At 39.5% G+C, this 17,111-nt stretch overlaps 2 protein-coding genes across 3 annotated transcripts; one reads left to right on the forward strand and one right to left on the reverse strand.

Moving 5' to 3' along the window:
- Positions 1-474: 474 nt before the first annotated feature.
- xpnpep1 (X-prolyl aminopeptidase (aminopeptidase P) 1, soluble) lies at positions 475-13,674 on the forward strand. 2 transcript variants are annotated; one of them, XM_042485763.2, is made up of 20 exons: positions 475-748; positions 2,411-2,535; positions 3,437-3,500; positions 4,056-4,160; positions 4,664-4,756; positions 5,236-5,379; positions 6,439-6,534; positions 7,484-7,565; positions 7,884-8,094; positions 9,384-9,473; positions 9,594-9,644; positions 10,176-10,234; positions 10,559-10,636; positions 11,346-11,417; positions 11,571-11,631; positions 11,773-11,842; positions 12,369-12,542; positions 12,707-12,783; positions 12,981-13,079; positions 13,378-13,674. In XM_042485763.2, exons 2-20 carry the CDS (start codon positions 2,419-2,421, stop codon positions 13,495-13,497), a joined length of 1,863 nt encoding a protein of 620 aa, XP_042341697.2. In that variant the 5' UTR covers positions 475-748; positions 2,411-2,418; the 3' UTR covers positions 13,498-13,674. The 2 variants fall into 2 exon arrangements, with proteins under 2 accessions (XP_042341697.2, XP_087931819.1); XM_088075693.1 differs by lacking the exon at positions 475-748 and adding an exon at positions 1,985-2,141.
- On the reverse strand, positions 13,133-16,739 carry LOC121941673 (uncharacterized). Its single transcript, XM_042484499.2, has 3 exons — positions 16,544-16,739; positions 16,343-16,439; positions 13,133-15,505 (listed from the first exon to the last, which is right to left on the reverse strand). The coding sequence occupies exons 1-3, from the start codon at positions 16,731-16,733 to the stop codon at positions 15,166-15,168; spliced, it is 627 nt and encodes a 208-aa protein (XP_042340433.1). The 5' UTR covers positions 16,734-16,739; the 3' UTR covers positions 13,133-15,165.
- Between the last annotated feature and the right edge of the window lie 372 nt (positions 16,740-17,111).

Consider the following 17,111-nt stretch of genomic DNA (forward strand, 5'->3'; position numbering starts at 1 on the left):
TCCTTTTGTTAGTTTCAAGACTCCATATTTTACAGTAGTGTTGAGCTGTTGTGTATTTTTAGATAAGATAAGATAATCCTTTATTAGTCCCACAATGGGGAAATTTCCAACATTGCAGCAGCAAAGGGATGGCAAAATAGAAAGATAACTGTGCAAAATAAACAATATTAATAAATAAGTACAAAAACAAGGAATGTGCAGGATAAAGATGAAGGAAATAAAGCACAGAGGACGACATAAACAAACAATATATACAGTATTTACAACGCCGAGAAAACTCAACAGTTAAATAAAGAATGTTTACAGTTGCATGAGTGAAAGTGAAATTGCACTTGTGGCATTAAGCTGTACAAGTGGAGTCAGTTTTTGTTGTGTGTGTGTGGCAGCGGGGAGGAAGGACCTGCGGTAACGCTCCTTCACACATTTGGGGTGAAGCAGTCTATCACTGAAGGAGCTTTTAGTGCCTTTTAGCCTTTTAGAGTCTTTTTTAGTGCAGGTACATGAACTATGGGCTAATGATGTCGCTGTGCATTCAGATGGTGTGTTATGGTGGACTGTGGATTACTCACGGCGAGGAGGCGAGTCTGGATCCCTCTGCGTCTACTGGAAGAAACTGCAGTCACGTGACCGCAAACGTCAACAGCGAAATGGCAGCCTCCTATTTTGTAAATTAACACAAGGTCCAAGCTGGTAAAGGAGCGCTTCGTTTTTAAATCCAAGAATCACATTTCCCAGACGAAACCACCGGGTGTGTATTCGGCATTTCACTGGCTGCATGTGGGTGGACTTAAACGTTAGCTAGCGGCGGCGCGGGGAGCCACCGTGTCCCGGTGGCACGGAGCGAGCACGGACTGATGTTGACTGTTTCACAATAAGGGGAACGGTTGGCCACCATACGCCTGTGTCCGTGGCACACTGTGTGTTGTGAACGCGGAGAGAAAGGCGTGTACGTCGAGCTGGAAAATTGGGGAAATTAGCGAGCAACTTTAAAAATATCCCACCGGCTTACTACCACACCCACCAACGTTACTAAAATCAACGGGGAATGAATTAACGTTAGTTATTTTACGTTACGGTTGGCCTGTGGAGAACAGTGGTGTGTCGTGTGAACAAAACTCGCCTTTACGCTTCAGTCCAAGCTCCGCGGTTTTATGGTTTCATATCAGAATATCATAATCACAGTTTTATTGTAGCTAGTTAGCTAGTAGGTTAGATATAAAAGGCGACTGATTCATCCAATGCCAACTTGTAAACAACAATCGCATGCGGAGTTTCCAGCCAATAGCAGAGCTCATCGGTGAAGAAAGCTGTAACGTGATTGGTCGGCTCGGTTGTGTTTTTTTTCACCGAGTTCTTCTCTACAAAGTGAGCGGTGGTAGTGAACTCACCGCTTCACAGCATGTTCTGGCCTTTGTCTTATGACAGGATGCCCAAACTTTTTTGAATGGGAGCCAGGTTACATAATGTTAAAATATTTAGGGGTCAGCTGCTTCTCACATGGTACAGGTTTAAAAATGTCTCAAACAAATGAGCCAAATTCAATTGTTTCATCTTTTACTGAAAAGGTATTCAACTTAACTTGGCTCATGATGTGGTGGCCCTTACTGTTGCCTTTAGGCCTCTTTGCTATGTTGCGCAAAATTTCTGCTGCTGGCTCCATTAGTTTGCTTGTTAATTGTCTGTTTATGAGAAAACAGTTCTGCCTGCACAGTTCCTACTTGGTGCATGTCTACAAAATGTTGGGTAGTTTTGACATTGTGCGATGAAGGGAAAAAATAAAAAAGAACTCAAACCAATCGTATGTCAGGCCACGTATGGTATATTCTGAAAGACATGCTGGGGTCCATATAAAATTGGTCTACAGGCCATGAGTGGCCCCCAGGCCAGAGTTTGGACATGTCTGTCTTAGGAGATTGTCACAGTGGAAATAGGTAACAGACCTGCCAACAGCAGCCAAGGATCTTAATCTATTCTTTTTAATATTTAACCCCTATGACAGTTGCTCAATCAGCATGTTACAGCAGGTTAAAGATCCAGGTGTGGACTGTGACTCTGAGGTCCACATTGATAGTCAGCTAGGCTGCAGTCAGTCAGTGTCCTGCTCCAGTCACCTGAAGTCAACATGACTTCCCAAACGTCAGGTAATCTGTGGATAATTAGGGTGGGTTTGAATAACAATAGATGAGGAAACATCTACATTTTTGTTGTTTAAAGGATAGTTGTGCTGAATTAGTGTTTTTCAACACTGAACCGATTATTTTCTATTTTCTGTGGTGCACTTGTTAAATCCCAGCAGCTTTTATCTTTTGACCTTGTATGTATTAATGGTATTGTACCTCTGATTTGAAAAAGTGTTGTATCAAAAATGTTACTTAAATGTGTCTCTCTGATAATCTCTTTCTCCATTCAGTCACTGCTATGTCTCCAAAGATCACAGGAGAGCTGCTTAGGCAGCTTCGCCAGGCGATGAGGAGTTGTAAATACTTCTCTGAGCCTATACAAGCTTACATCGTCCCTTCTGGAGATGCACACCAGGTAAGTTAGATCACACTCATACCATACTCAAATTACAGTAAAACTTAAAATATGTAAGCCTAGTCTTAATTAAATGCCCAGTCCCTTTAACTAGCTGGGTGTGGCTACACATTTTGACAAATAAAAGCCTGTCTCAATTAGAAGCCTGGTCTGGTTGCCATTTTTATAGAATTTCTTTGGATGTATAAAACAGGGTTGTTGGCTACCTGCTGGAGATAAAGTTAGTTATCTGCTTGGATCACGCATTCAGATACAAGTATATGTGTTTAAACTTTTATCAATATGAATATACTACACACATCATTAGCTTGCTAAGATTCTCTCTAATTCAGTTCATTTTACTAAAACAATGAGCACCAAAGAAGATAGTAATACCCACATAGTAATCAAGAGAGATGTAAAAAAGATGTGTGAATGAACAATTTTACTGTTTTTCTATCAGAGCAACATCTTTGTGTGAAAGGAATTAAAAGCCCGTCCCAGCTGTCTCAACATAATCTTCTTGAGGACTGATTTAAGCAAATAATGGCCCGGCTGTCAATAAAAGTTTTACTGTAAACCTTTTCATGATCAAATCAGCCTCAAACTTAAACTAAGATGCACAAGCTCACAGTCGTGCAGCTGCTACTCCTGCCTATTTTAATTTGTGTGTGTTGCCATTGACTCCTGATCATCTCGTCTGACCTTCGCAATTAATTGTAGCCCTTTTAACCACTGCTCCTCCCTTTTCCCCTCTCCATGCACAAGACATGATGTGAGAAGGGCAGCAAAGGTGGCATTGAAAATGTCTGACTGGTTGATGGCCACTTAATGCTGATTGTTAATGAAGCTGATCTCTCTGTCTCAACTCTCTCTCTCTCTGTCTGTCTCTATCTTTCTGTCTTTGTCCAATTTCTTTCAGAGTGAATACATAGCACCGTGTGATTGCAGACGTGAATTTATCTGTGGATTTAATGGCTCTGCAGGTATGTTTTGCATGTGTGTGAATGGCATTGCAAGTTAAAAAGGTCAGCCAGAGTTCAAATGTTAGACTAGACCACAAGATCTAATTTCCACTGCATATAACCCCAGGACAATGTGAGAAACACCCTAGATCTTTATGCATCGTCTCATTTTCAATTTAGGTAGTGCAGAACATTACACAATTTTTTATGATGTTAGCGGAGGTGTAATTTCAGGAAAGGTGACCCGCTTTGGAATAAATCACTGTGGGAAATCAGCGCAGTTTGAAAGGAGAGAAGCAGATCTCCCTCACTGTCAGACTGTGTGTTTGCCGCTGTAATTTCAGAGGCGTATATTCTTCATATACCCTTTATTTTGTTTTTCTGAACCGACTGAACAACTTTTGAACCAGCATCTTAATGTAGGAGCACACCTGACACATCAACATTGTATCAACATTACAGTGTTCAGTATCTTCTTACCCACTTTTCCATTCATCCATTGTACAAACCAGATCCAACAGAACATCTGTGATGGGAAATGTCAAATGTGCTGTGTGTGTGTGTTGTGATGTGTAGGTACAGCCATCGTCACAGAGCAGCATGCTGCTATGTGGACTGACGGGCGATATTTCCTCCAGGCCAGTCAGCAGATGGACAACAACTGGACCCTCATGAAGATGGGTAATGTCCTGATTGATGTTTCTGTTGTAAATGATTATCACAAAATCTGCCTCTGAGTTATGCTACGGAAACTATAAAAACAAACACTGACGAGCTGAGTTTTCTTTTTTTGATATATATATATATATATATATATATATATATATATATATATATATATATATATATATATATATATATATATATATATATATATATATATATAATAAGAGTTATTATTTTTGATTACTTGCACATAATTTTAAGAGCAACATTTTGCACTACAGATTCACAAAAAGTACCCTAACCATCAAACTGTTCTCAAAGCACTGATGATAATGCATGAACCACAGCCAGACTGTAAGGGGGGTTTTGACCTAATTTATGAATAAAACACAAAGATAAATTGTCCTATTTATGTCTGCACTAGCTTTTTAAGACAAAAATATATCTAGAAGATGCTGTGTGAGTATATTTTTTGTCTGTCTTTCATTGTGATTTTTTTTTTTTCTAATCATATGTAGGGCTGAAGGAGACACCCTCTCAGGAGGACTGGCTGATCAGCATCCTGCCAGAGAACTCCAAAGTGGGAGTAGATCCTTGGATCATCGCTGCTGGTAGGTCGCAGAGCCATTTTCCTCTCAACACAGTGGATCAACATCAGTAGGAAGGCACACAGTGATAGTCAGAGAAGTATGAACACTGCGCTCTTTCCAGAATACACCAGGCATTATTCTTCAGGACATGCAAATCTTACATTGTAGAGGTTTGAATTTACAATATAGGAAATAAAAATCCTCAAACACAACAGCTCATTTTGCAGGCCATGAGGGAACTGAACTTCAGTCTCCTGTGTGACCATCAGAAACACGGTTTTAGGTTACAACGTGGTTGCAGTATTTATGCACAGTCTGATTTTTACAGAGAATAACATGCTCACTTTTCATAAGTGGAAAATAAGTAAGCTTTTAGACATGTTCACTCATGCTGTGATAATGTATAGTGTTTTTGCTTCCTTCAGAGTTTGGTATTTATGTCAATAAAATGTTTTTTATCAGTATTTGTGCATCTTAACACTGTTAATGTTATGTTTCAGATCAGTGGAAGAACATGTCAAAGGCGCTAACCAGTGCAGGCCACTCTCTGGTGGCAGTGCAGGATAACCTGATCGATGCAGTTTGGGTGGACCGCCCAGAAAGACCCAGCACACAGCTCCGCACCTTGGGCTTAGAGTACACCGGTCAGTGCAAAATACCATCTCGCACCACTGATACATACACTGCTACTTTACAGTAGCTAACTAAGGTTTTGTGTCAGAGGTACAGAGATAATTAAAATAATGATTTAGGAGACACCCCCCCCCAGAACATAGTCATTACTTTATTCTTGTAGAATTAATGAATTTTATTGCAAGGAGAAGTATTGCACCACAAAAATTAGGACCACGTTGAGGAGAAAAAAAAAGGATTTCATGAAGTCATTAAATTATTGGACTAATGTAATTTATTGAAAGTAAAGTCATAATATGTCAAGGGAAAAAAATTACATTATGTGAATAAAGGCGTAATTTTATTACAAGGAAAACATCAGAACATTATGTGAATGAACTTAGACAGAATGCACAAACAGAACTCTTTTCGCAAATTTGTGGAATTTGTTTCAATGAGCACTTTTTCCAACACAACCTCTCGACCTGAAAGGTGTAGCATATCAAGGTGCTGATTAAACAGCATCATCACTGCACAGGTGTGCTGCAAGGTGTGGTGTGTGAGTGTCAGAGGTATCAGTAGTGTAAGGCATGCGTCAGGAATGAGGTGGTGTGTGACAGTGTAAGGTGCACAAAAGACAGCTGAGGTAACGCTGCCATCCTCTCCCCTGAGCTGAACTGCAGCTGCCTCAGCCAAGGTTCATGTGGAAGCAAACACTCTTTCTTTATCTGTTTCTCTGTTTCTTTATTTTTTAACCGTCTCTGGTAAAAGGTGGAAGTGACGCCTGCACGATATGCCAGCAGCTTTATACATCTTACAAAATGAAAATAATGAGTCAACTCAGTCTAACAATAATAAACCAACATTTTCTTACATGGGACATAAACCTCAGTCTCCTGGATGGAAGTCATTTGTTTGTCCCATTCATCCACTACGACTCCTCCACTACACAGACTTTGTCATGCTTTATAGTACATTTTCTGACTTTCTGGCCACAAAAGGTTTTAGTCTACTGTAACTGAATATTCAGGTTTTTGAGGAAATGAATTCAGTGATGTGCCATGCTGATGAGCATTGTTGTCTTTCTATAGGTATGTCCTGGCAAGACAAGATCACGGCGCTGCGAGCCAAGATGACCGAAAGGAAAGTCACCTGGTTTGTTGCCACGGCGTTGGACGAGATTGCATGTACGGATTATTATTTTCAGAAACACACATCAGTATAATTTCCTTTACCCAAGGAGGTACTTGAACACTGTAATGGGAGTGTTGAGATGATTTACCTCAATCAGCGATGTGCAAAATTTCTTAATTGCACATTTAAACAGCTTCACTGTTCATATAAGAAAACATCAGTGTGGCAGACAGCAAATGCATACATGCCTTTGACAAAATAGCACAAAGTGGAAAAATTTGAGTTAAGTACATTTTACTTAAGCACAGTACAGTACACCACTCTTAAATCTTTAGAGAACTCATAGCAACTCCTTATTTTACTAGACTGCAAACGTGTGTCCAACCGTTTTGTTGTAACCATACAATAAATCATAACCCTTTGTTTACTGGACTCCGGAGCTGTTGGATGTATAAGTCTGGGGTCCAAGCACTACAGCCCAAAGGAACAAAGAGTGAAAGGCCTATTTGAAAGCCTTCTTGTATGGATTTGGTCACATTAGATTTTTTTTTTTTTTTTCATTTTTTTGTGAAACAAGCAGCAGCTGTCCCCAACATCACCTCCGTTATATAAGTCAGTTTTGATACACAGTCACGATCCAAGGACCCAGGGATGCACGGGTGTCCCTCTAGGTGCCTGTTTGAGCACCTTGGTCATTGTGCCTAATGAGCTCTTATTTCTGATTGTTTGGTCTGAGAGTTTGTGTTAATTAGAGTAATGCTGATTTTGATTGTCATCAGGAAGCATTCAGACAAGATAATTTCAACGTTAAATCGAAGGGGATTCACTCAGGCATCCAATAATAACGCTGATATTTAACACCAACCAAATTTGACTGAGGATTCAGTTAAGATATGTGAAATTGATTTTAACTATACTATTTACTGACATCGCCACCTTCTTTATAGGAATTTCTTTCCTAGATTTTAACAAATGTAATGTTCTGTTATTTCCTTTTCCCAGGGCTTTTTAACCTCCGTGGTGCAGACATCGAGTACAACCCAGTTTTCTTTGCATACGCCATTGTGGGAATGAACACAATTAGGTAATATAACATGCTACATCAGTGTTTAATTTCCATAATGCAACTTGCTAATATGAAGAACTAGATAAATAAATGGTGTTAGCATTTCTTATAGTCAGACTTTAAATCCTCATTTTGAAGAAACTAATAACGTGATAACACACACACACACACACACACACACACACACACACACACACACACACACACACACACACACACACACACACACACACACACACACACACACCTTTACGCACATTTACACCACCAAAACTGGAGGTAAAAGGTTTTCACTTGAATTTGCATTTTCATTTAACTTCCCCCTCCCCTCTGCAGGCTTTTTGTGGACCTGAAGCGCCTCTCTAATCCCGCATTGAGAGATCACCTGCAGCTGGACTCCCCCAGCAAGCCCGAGCTGAGCATCCACACATTCCCGTACGAGTCAGTGTACACTGAGCTGCAGGCCATTTGTGCGGCACACAGCCCCAAGGACAAAGTGTGGATCTGCGACAAGGCCAGTTGTGCCCTCACACAGGTGATCCCCAAGGTGAGAAAGCAGAAACCACTGAAGAATAGTTACATTGTACCTCAATAGTGTTTTCCTGGTTCGGAAATGGGGTCATGGTCTCAATCATCGTCTGTTTCCTTTTACTTAAATGACATATTGTGAGAATGTTTCCTTTAGTTCTGTAGGTCAGATACGTTTTCACTCACAACCTGCAATGCATTTTTGGTGGCAGGATGACAGAAACACAGATTCTCAGATATCACAGTGTAAGGGCTATTATTAGGCACAACCTTAAAATCGTAAAAATCCCCTTTTTTCAGTAAAACCACTCCTAACGTATATCATCATACATTGTGTATTCTGGGATTTTTTTCCCTGTATGGAACAATCAACAGTTCATTAACTGAGCTATTTGTGAAGGCAGATGGGCGTTTTGGTGATCAGCATCACCAAAACATTGGCATTGACAGCTGGCACAATACTTTAAATTATTTCTGATGAAGACATTCAACACATCTAACATTTATTTTACAGTGCAAATAGAAAAAAACTTCATCTTCCCCTTCTCAGTGTTTCTTAGGTGTATGATAGACTGAATCACGATATTTGATAATTTCTTGGTAGAAAACCCCCTCGGCACGTATATAAAATAAAACAGTGCTGAGGAAATGCTGCATTGCTTACTTTTATCCGCATTTAAAAGACCCACCCAAAAAAAATAATATCAGTTGCTAAACTTAGAATATTTTGACTGCTTTACCTTGCTTTGCCTCCATACTCTGTTTAACCTCCTGACTGGAAACTAAAGTTTTTTTCTCAAAGCCACCAGACTCCATTGTCAAAACCGTAATTTTACAATTGGTTAGTGCGTGAGGCAAAGCAGAGAAAATACTCCAAATATAATGTACACTTACACTGATACTGATTTTTTTCAGATAGGTCTTTTTAGCAGTGCATTGAGATTTGGTTCATTAAGGACACTAGCGAAGCCACACAGTTCCTATAATAAGCACAGCAGAAACACTATGTTGAATTATATATGTTTAAACAGAAGTGCTTGTTGTTATTAGCATGACGTCACATTTTCCAGTTACTTTGGTTTTTACACTGTTTACTATTTCCTTTACCTAGGATAGTAACTGCCAAGAACTCAGAATGATATTTTTTGGTAAAATTCTTTGGTGTCATTATTCTATAACCATTGCATTATACAATCAAAATTTACTTCATAATGAGAAGTTAAAGCAAAAAAAAAAAAGTCTGTTTCCACATAAAGGTATCAACAGTTACTTTTCAAACTGTAAATGTTTCCTCTTGATCTTATTCAGGCCCATAGGACTCCGATTCCCTACACTCCGCTCTGCCTCGCCAAGGCTGTGAAGAACCCCACTGAGATTCAAGGCATGAAAATGGCTCATGTAAGAACCTTTGAACCGCCATAAAATCTGTTGTGTACATCTCCTAATAATAGACTTTATGTCATCTACCTAAACGGTCTGATTTAAATTTATTACACCGCCTTTTCTTTCCCTCAACAGATCAAGGATGCAGTCGCCCTGTGTGAGCTGTTTGCATGGTTGGAAAAGGAGGTATTTTCAGCATTTTTCCAATACATGTATAGATCCCAAGGAAAAAAGAGCATTTCCTCAGTTTGTATTTGCAGGGTTCCCACTGGACTTAAAAGTCTTTAAAAACACTAGACAGGCAAAAAAAAAAAAACTTTTATGATTTGCTTAAAGTTCTTATCACCAATAGGACTCAGATCTCTTGGCATCTCAATCTTACCTAAAACACTTTTTGTACTGAGAAAACCCTTTTGGATATTGTTAATGTTTTTAATGACAATTTTCTAACATTAATGATTGATTGATCATCATTTTGACTCCCCAAATTAAAATATCTGCTATTTTGAACAATAAATTGACCAGTTTGACCAAAACCTACCAATATTGTATTCTTACATTCAAGGAAACAAAATGTAAGCGATTAGTGAAAAGTCACAGATTCATGATCGTGAGAACCCTCCATTCAGGTGTAACTCGGTGTGCACTAGACTGTAGAATATGCCAATGTTTTTTACTTTCTCCTCGCTTGACCTGCAGCTGCGATTATGTTTATAGATTCCAAAAGGCACCGTGACGGAGATCTCTGCTGCCGACAAGGCTGAAGAATTACGCAGGTTGTTTTTTTGTTTTTTTTTAAAAATGTTTTATAAACTTTCCTTGTTTGGTTGATGCCTATCAAGTTTAACTTCATGACACCTGTTGTGCTTGAGAGGCTGGTTGTAAGATGCTGTTTGAAACTTTGTCGTGATAGTGATTACTCTGGAGCTATAGCCCCATCTGCTGGATACAGAAGTGCAGCAAAATGTTTACTGAAGGCCTTGAAATGAATGTGCTTTGTTCGGTGTTAAAATGTTTAAGCATTTAATCACCTGTCATGGAAACATGTGCATCTGTTGTGGGAATGGCCCTCCTCTTAAGTACACTTTTGTGTTATTCAGTCAACAGAAAGATTTTGTCGGCCTCAGTTTCCCCACAATTTCCAGCGTCGGTCCAAACGGAGCAATCATACATTACAGGTTAGTTGGCTTATGAAACAACAGGTGTTTTAGCTTTGTGTAACTGTATCTGCTGGTTGTTTTTTTTGTCTATTTTTTTGTGCAGGGGAAAGTACCAAAAAACAGGATCGAGGAAGTGTTATTAAACGGGTTCTTTGCTGATTGCAGCTTTCTATCCTAACAGCGTGGGTAGTATGTGTTAATGAACTATAGTAAACTTCCCTACATCTTGCCAGCACCCATATCTTCCTGCTCTCAATGGAACTTACCTGGGTAAAATTTTTGTAAAAATGCCAGTGAAATGGCTCTTGGGCTTTCTGCTGGCTCTAAGGCTTTTGCTTAAACTACAGATTGTACTTCCTCATTTTTCAGATACCTGACACCACAGGCATTAAGATGCAAACTCAGATCAGACTCCTGAGATAACATTATACAATTTGTCTTCTAGCATATAGACAATCTAACTGACTGCATCGATGCATATTGACTTTATGTCTTCATCAGGGTCTGAAAAGCACAGTTGGTCAGTGGGTGGAATCCTACCCAACATGTGAGGTCTGTAGTACATAGCAAATAGAGGGTGCTAAAACAATAGCATGGACCTGAACATGCATACTAGCCAAAGAAATGTAAATAAGGCATGATAATAGTAAGTTTTTGACATCACGTGAAATATTATTTTCTGAAAATACCTAAAAAATACTAACTTTATTTTATTTTTTTCCTTTAGACCGCTGCCTGAAACCAACAGAACCCTCTCTATGAATGAAGTTTACCTGATCGACTCCGGAGCTCAATACGTGTAAAAAGCATGATAATTACATACGTCAGTTACATTTAGGCTAGCCAGCCATGTCTAGTATTGATATGACTCCGAGGTCTTAGTCAAGGTCTTGTGGGTTTTTTTTTTGTGCATTGCATGCATTCATCTGCACTCATATTCTTTGTTTGGCAGTGATGGAACTACAGACGTCACACGCACCATGCACTTTGGGACACCATCAGCTTTTGAGAAGGTATGTTTGTATATTTGCTAGTGCCTTGTTTCAAAATAAGTAGAGTTTTAGGTCAAGGTTTATTGACTTTTTATATAAATTATTCTGATTTTATTTTTTATTTGTTTGTATTATGTGCTCTCTCTCCTTTTTTTTCTCTAGGAATGCTTTACATATGTACTGAAGGGACACATAGCTGTCAGTGCTGCTGTTTTCCCCAACGGAACAAAAGGTGTTGTTCTCCACGCTGATACAAGCGTTACCTTAAATCGTTTATAGTATACCAGTATTAAACAGGTTCAGCAGTGACAAACAATGAGGCTTAAATTATTAATTCACATGTAGAATATTTCTTTATATTTAATATTTATATTTAATAATAATTTAATATTTCTCTTTAGTTGAAAGTAGATCTTTTATTCTTGGTCTAAGACAATACAGACACTACAAATGTTTCTTAGGAATAGCATCTTCTTGACAAATCAGTAACTAGTACACAGGATAAATTAAAGCCATCTCCCTTGTGATCATATGGGGATAAAATGTTTATTTATTCACTTTTCCAGCACAGATAGACAAAATCACTCAATTTTACAATCTGGCAAAATGTTGCAGAAATATTTTAAGTGTGTAAAAGAAATACACTTGTTTTTTATTATGTGTGTGTGAGAGTATGTGTGTGTGTGTGTGTGTGTGTGTGTGTGTGTGTGTGTGTGTGTGTATTAGTCTCTAGCTTTAACTCTGCGTTCTCTCCCTAGGCCACTTGTTGGATTCTTTTGCTCGTGCAGCCCTGTGGGAGTCTGGGCTAGACTACCTTCACGGTACAGGCCATGGCGTGGGCTGCTTCCTCAATGTCCACGAGGGGCCCTGCGGCATCAGCTACAAGACTTTCGCTGATGAACCTCTGGAGGCCGGCATGATCGTCAGTGATGGTATTGCAGGGGGCAGAATACTTTTTAATTAGCCTGTGAATGTTACCTTTTAAATCATACTGTCAAAATTAACTGCTGGAAACCTTTGCAGAAATTGAAAACGGCATAACACAAATCCAATATTCTGCATATGTAATTATGTTCTTAAATTTCATCTTTTCTAGAACCTGGCTACTATGAGGATGGCTCTTTTGGCATTCGTCTTGAAAATGTGGTCCTTGTTGTACCTGCTAAGCCCAAAGTAGGTCCTCTAACTGAGAACAAAGCCTGATAATGATGGAATCCACAGAGATGGATGCTTAGAATAATATGTTTTATTCACAATATGTATTGTTTGAAAGCCATTATATTAAGATGTTGCTTTGTATGTTTGATCATAGCATCACTTTTGATTATATGGAAATCACATGTATGTTGTTCTCTTGTGTGTGTGTTCAGTACAACTACAGAAACAGAGGTAGTCTGACGTTTGAGCCACTGACTCTGGTTCCTATCCAAGTCAAGATGATGAACACAGAGCTGCTCACTCAGAAGGAGGTAAAAATATCCAGTGTGATAAATATTTTAAATAATCAAAGACAGATTTACCCTTTTGAAATAAATAGTGTGTCTCACACACTTTTTATTGGCGATAAACACACAAATACAATACATTGTGAAATGTAGCTTTCTTAACACTTCAGAGGAATCAGAGAAACAATGTCAGAAATAGGAAAAATTTAAAATCGTGAACTATGCATCTGATTTTTTGATAATATTCCTAGCTATTCCTATTATGTTATGTTCTAAACACAGTCTCTTCGTGGTTTGACGGCCTCTCTTCTCTGTTCTGCAGCGGGACTGGGTGAACGAGTACCACAGAAAGTGTCGGGAGGTGGTTGGAGCAGAGCTGGAGAGGCAGGGCAGGAAGGAGGCATTGGAGTGGCTGATCAGGGAGACCCAGCCAATAATCTGAGGACTGACTCTTTCGTGATATGATATTTCGCCCAGGAGTACTGTACGATCAAGTGCTCTACAGTGATAATCATTTGTATTTTTCTCATCTCTCTGTGTCTCACACTTGGCTTCTTTTGTAAAAGCACATCGTATCAGCAGTTTTATTAAAGATCATTAAAAAAAAATCAAGAAATTACTTTTCTGTGCGTACTAATTTGTGTCTCCAACTTAATCAGCTATTGTTGAACTGTGAAGCCTCATGTTCAGCTTGGCAAACCTACTTTAATGGGTTATTCAAACACAGAAGAACCTTATTAAGAAGTAGAAAATAGCATTGTAGTGAAAAATAGTGTGTGAGAAATGACTAGAACAACATGATTATGCACAGAATTCAAACAGCTTAATTTACACAACAAATCCACAATAACAACTGTAGCACTATAAATGGTATTTTGGCCTCCATATAACTAGTAGCATCATCTTGCACTTACATTTTGCACCTTTCAAATTAAAGGTACCCCTTTGAGTGTTCTGTTTACATTCAGTGTTTCTCATCAGAATGCATCATTTGTATCCTTGAGGCCTTACAAACGTGTTGAATGCATTTCTCTTTCATAAAACCTATTTAAAATATTGCATCTACATTTATGTTTGCTAGCTTGCAGACTCTTTATCTCCCCTGCTTTTGCTGGCACATTGCTATGCTTTTTAGCTGCAGTACTCTGCCAACTTTGTGGAACAGACCAAACTGTAGTGGGAGTGTGGATCACTTTTTTATGTGCTTGTGCTCGTGCATGTGCATGTGATGCTAACAAAACTGGGACAAACACAATCCTCCATAGCTCTACTGGTGGTCACAACCAGTCCTGCATCTATCTTTAAGGGACAGAAAACTGCTGTTACACTCTCTATAGGCTAAGATTTCTAGCCAGTGATGTCAAGACAGGCATTTCTTAAAGCAGAATCCAATGCAGCTGCATGTTTTAATATCAGCTGCACATGATCATCCCCACTGCCAACTTTTTTTGCATTCCAATAGTGAAATTTGCAGCAATAGTCAGAAAACTGTATATAAACTTCTAAACTTGGATGCAAATGAAATGGGCACACCAGAATGTCAGTACTCTACTGTCATGAGATTAGATGACTAAACAGATTAGATTACAAGAAAGAATGGTCAGAATTTAAGTAATAATGGATGAAAATACAAAACTTAAGTCCATGGTATGGGCCTAGCTCTCAAAAGCTGGATCCTACATTTCCCATAATGCAACTAGACAGCATTTTAAGTTCCTTGTGTGGTAAATCACATCTTTCAAACTTCACATCTCAGTCCATAATGCAGGCTTTTGTTTTGAATTCCTAGTCTCCAAGCCGATGCTGTGACAACCCTGATGACAGTATATGACATTATCAGGGTTATTTTATCAAACTTGAAATACAGAAGACATTATACAGCAGGGCTTTTTTACAGGCTGAGTAACGCTCCTCCATAACTAAACTGAATTTAATTTGCACAATTGGTGGATTGCTCCTTGAAAGGCCTGTACATAGTGACATATCTTTTAACTGAAAGCTGCAGGGGCCAAACCGCAGACTTTTCAGATTCCAGTGTCTCTCCAGCCCAGCATGTGGTATTCACACATCATCTCCCTCTCAACCCCACAGCATAAGTCTTTAACGTCTTCTAAAGCTGCATGTAAAAAATCGGAGGGTCCAGGGTGACGCCACTGGTGGGATCATTGGCATACTCTTGAAATGACAGTGGCAGCATCAGTGCAGTTTGCCCCTCTGGTCCCTGCAAGGCTTTAGTCCCCCCATCCTCCTCATCCTCTTTAAGTCCCACAGGCAGCGGGTTACTGTAGATGTAGTAGATCCTGGAGTTGTCCTTTGCTGTCTCCGGTTTCCTGAAGAAGGCGAGGGGGTTGATGAAGCTGGTGGACCGCTTCACTGCTTTGACCGCCACAGGGTCAGCCGGCTCGCCTCGGGTCACTGCACTCTCATACACGTGGGCTCTCTTTGACTGCCTGGTGAAGGAGATGGCACTAATTGCACTAATGACTTTATTGTAATTTTAGATGGCATTGTACTCCATTTAAATTTACAGAAGCTTTCAAGACTAACATTCTGCAAAAGGACTGCAAGTGCACTCATTGAAATTTTCTTTGAGTCCTGTATTAAACAGCACACAAGATATAATGCAACTGACCAACATACAGTATTATTAAAGGTTCAGTTTACCATAAAATAAAAAAACATAGTTTCCCTTCTACCTGTAGTGCTGTTAATCAGTGTATATTGTTTTGGTGTAAGTTGTTGAGTATTTTGGTAGAAAGAAAATTGTTCCTACATGAATCTGCTTTGCAAGGTCTGTGGATTACACTGAGTAACTGTGCTATGATTTCTGGAAAGAGACATTGCTGTTGAATGTTTTGAATGTAATGTTTTGTCTACAAAGTGGTTTGGGTGTAGCAAACAGTGATGTAGTACAGGCTGGTGACAGAGAGGGTGCACAAGATAGTTTTTATACCTCTTCTTGCACTGTAAGGATTGCATTTTCAATTTTGTTGTACATGTACAATGACAATAAAGACTTATTCTGTTCGCAAGCTTAATGCCATTTAGTTCCATTATGTTCAAGAGAAGGCAGACATCTCTACGGCTGATATCTAAACACTTGGCAACTGACACCAAAACAATCTAGACTGATGAATGGCACTACAGGTGAGGGGTAAAATATGTAGTTTGATTTAAAGGTGAACTTTCCCTTTAAAGTAGGGCGAGGCATGTATGTAAAGGTGAGAAAACCTGTGTTTACAATGATCATTTCAAAGTGTCAGACACATCTGATATGTGATCCTTACCTGGTGCGGTTGTAGCAGACAGTGATGCAGTACAGGCCGGTGACAGTGAGGATGCACAAGGCCAAGGCAATGATGACAATGTTGAACACTTTGAACTCTGGGCAAAAGACAAAAACAGAAGTTTAATTCAAAAGAAACAAGGAAACATTAGTCTTTCAGTTCATCTCTATGGTTACCGTGCTGAGGAATATAACAACACACCAAACAGAGCTGTGTCCATCTCCTGGTCATGTAGTCCCAGTGCTGCCGTCCTGTTCAGATGGAGGCTGTCTGCCGTCATTGCGCCGTCCTGTTGGGCTCCACTCATGCTGCTGCCATTGGCTTCCAAAACATGCACTGAAGGCTGAGCTTCAAGCCTCTTCTCACTGGTCTCAAAAGGAGCTCGAGCCATGTGACTCAAACAGCTCAACTCAGTCGCTGTGGAGACACCCCCTCTTTTGTCACCCCCTCTGTTCAAGTTGGACACCCCCTGTTTTTCCTCCCCCTCTACTCCACTTGTTTACTGCTCATTATTCTGCTCAGCGTTTTGGGGGGACACCAAAGGGAGGGAGATGTTGGGCCTTTTATACTGTTTGTAATAAGCTCTGAGTGGTGACCCAGAACCAGAGAGTGTGCATGCATTCAGCTGCAAAGACCACCACTGAAAATGTGTGAGGAAGCAAAGAAGAAAAGAAGTTAACTTCAAATATGGTGCTTTCATGAGTTTTCAGCTTTATGATCTTAAAGGGGAACTACTCCCATTTTCAAAATTATACATTTTATTCCTATG

Source organism: Plectropomus leopardus, chromosome 3 (assembly GCF_026936395.1).
Source record: "Plectropomus leopardus strain MGB_pleo_1.0 chromosome 3, ASM2693639v1, whole genome shotgun sequence".
NCBI lineage: Eukaryota > Metazoa > Chordata > Actinopteri > Perciformes > Serranidae > Plectropomus > Plectropomus leopardus.

What these genes read in the sequence shown, in the direction of transcription:
- xpnpep1 (XM_088075693.1), top strand. An exon ending in TGGATTTAATGGCTCTGCAG is followed by an intron (nt 3,501 to 4,055) that starts GTATGTTTTGCA and finishes TGTGATGTGTAG; the next exon opens with GTACAGCCATCGTCACAGAG. An exon ending in TTTCCCCAACGGAACAAAAG is followed by an intron (nt 11,843 to 12,368) that starts GTGTTGTTCTCC and finishes TTCTCTCCCTAG; the next exon opens with GCCACTTGTTGGATTCTTTT.
- LOC121941673 (XM_042484499.2), bottom strand. Translation starts at nt 16,733, where the DNA reads ATGGCTCGAGCTCCTTTTGAGACCAGTGAGAAGAGGCTTGAAGCTCAG. An exon ending in GATGGACACAGCTCTGTTTG is followed by an intron (nt 16,440 to 16,543) that starts GTGTGTTGTTAT and finishes TCTTTTGCCCAG; the next exon opens with AGTTCAAAGTGTTCAACATT. An exon ending in GTCTGCTACAACCGCACCAG is followed by an intron (nt 15,506 to 16,342) that starts GTAAGGATCACA and finishes CTCCTTCACCAG; the next exon opens with GCAGTCAAAGAGAGCCCACG.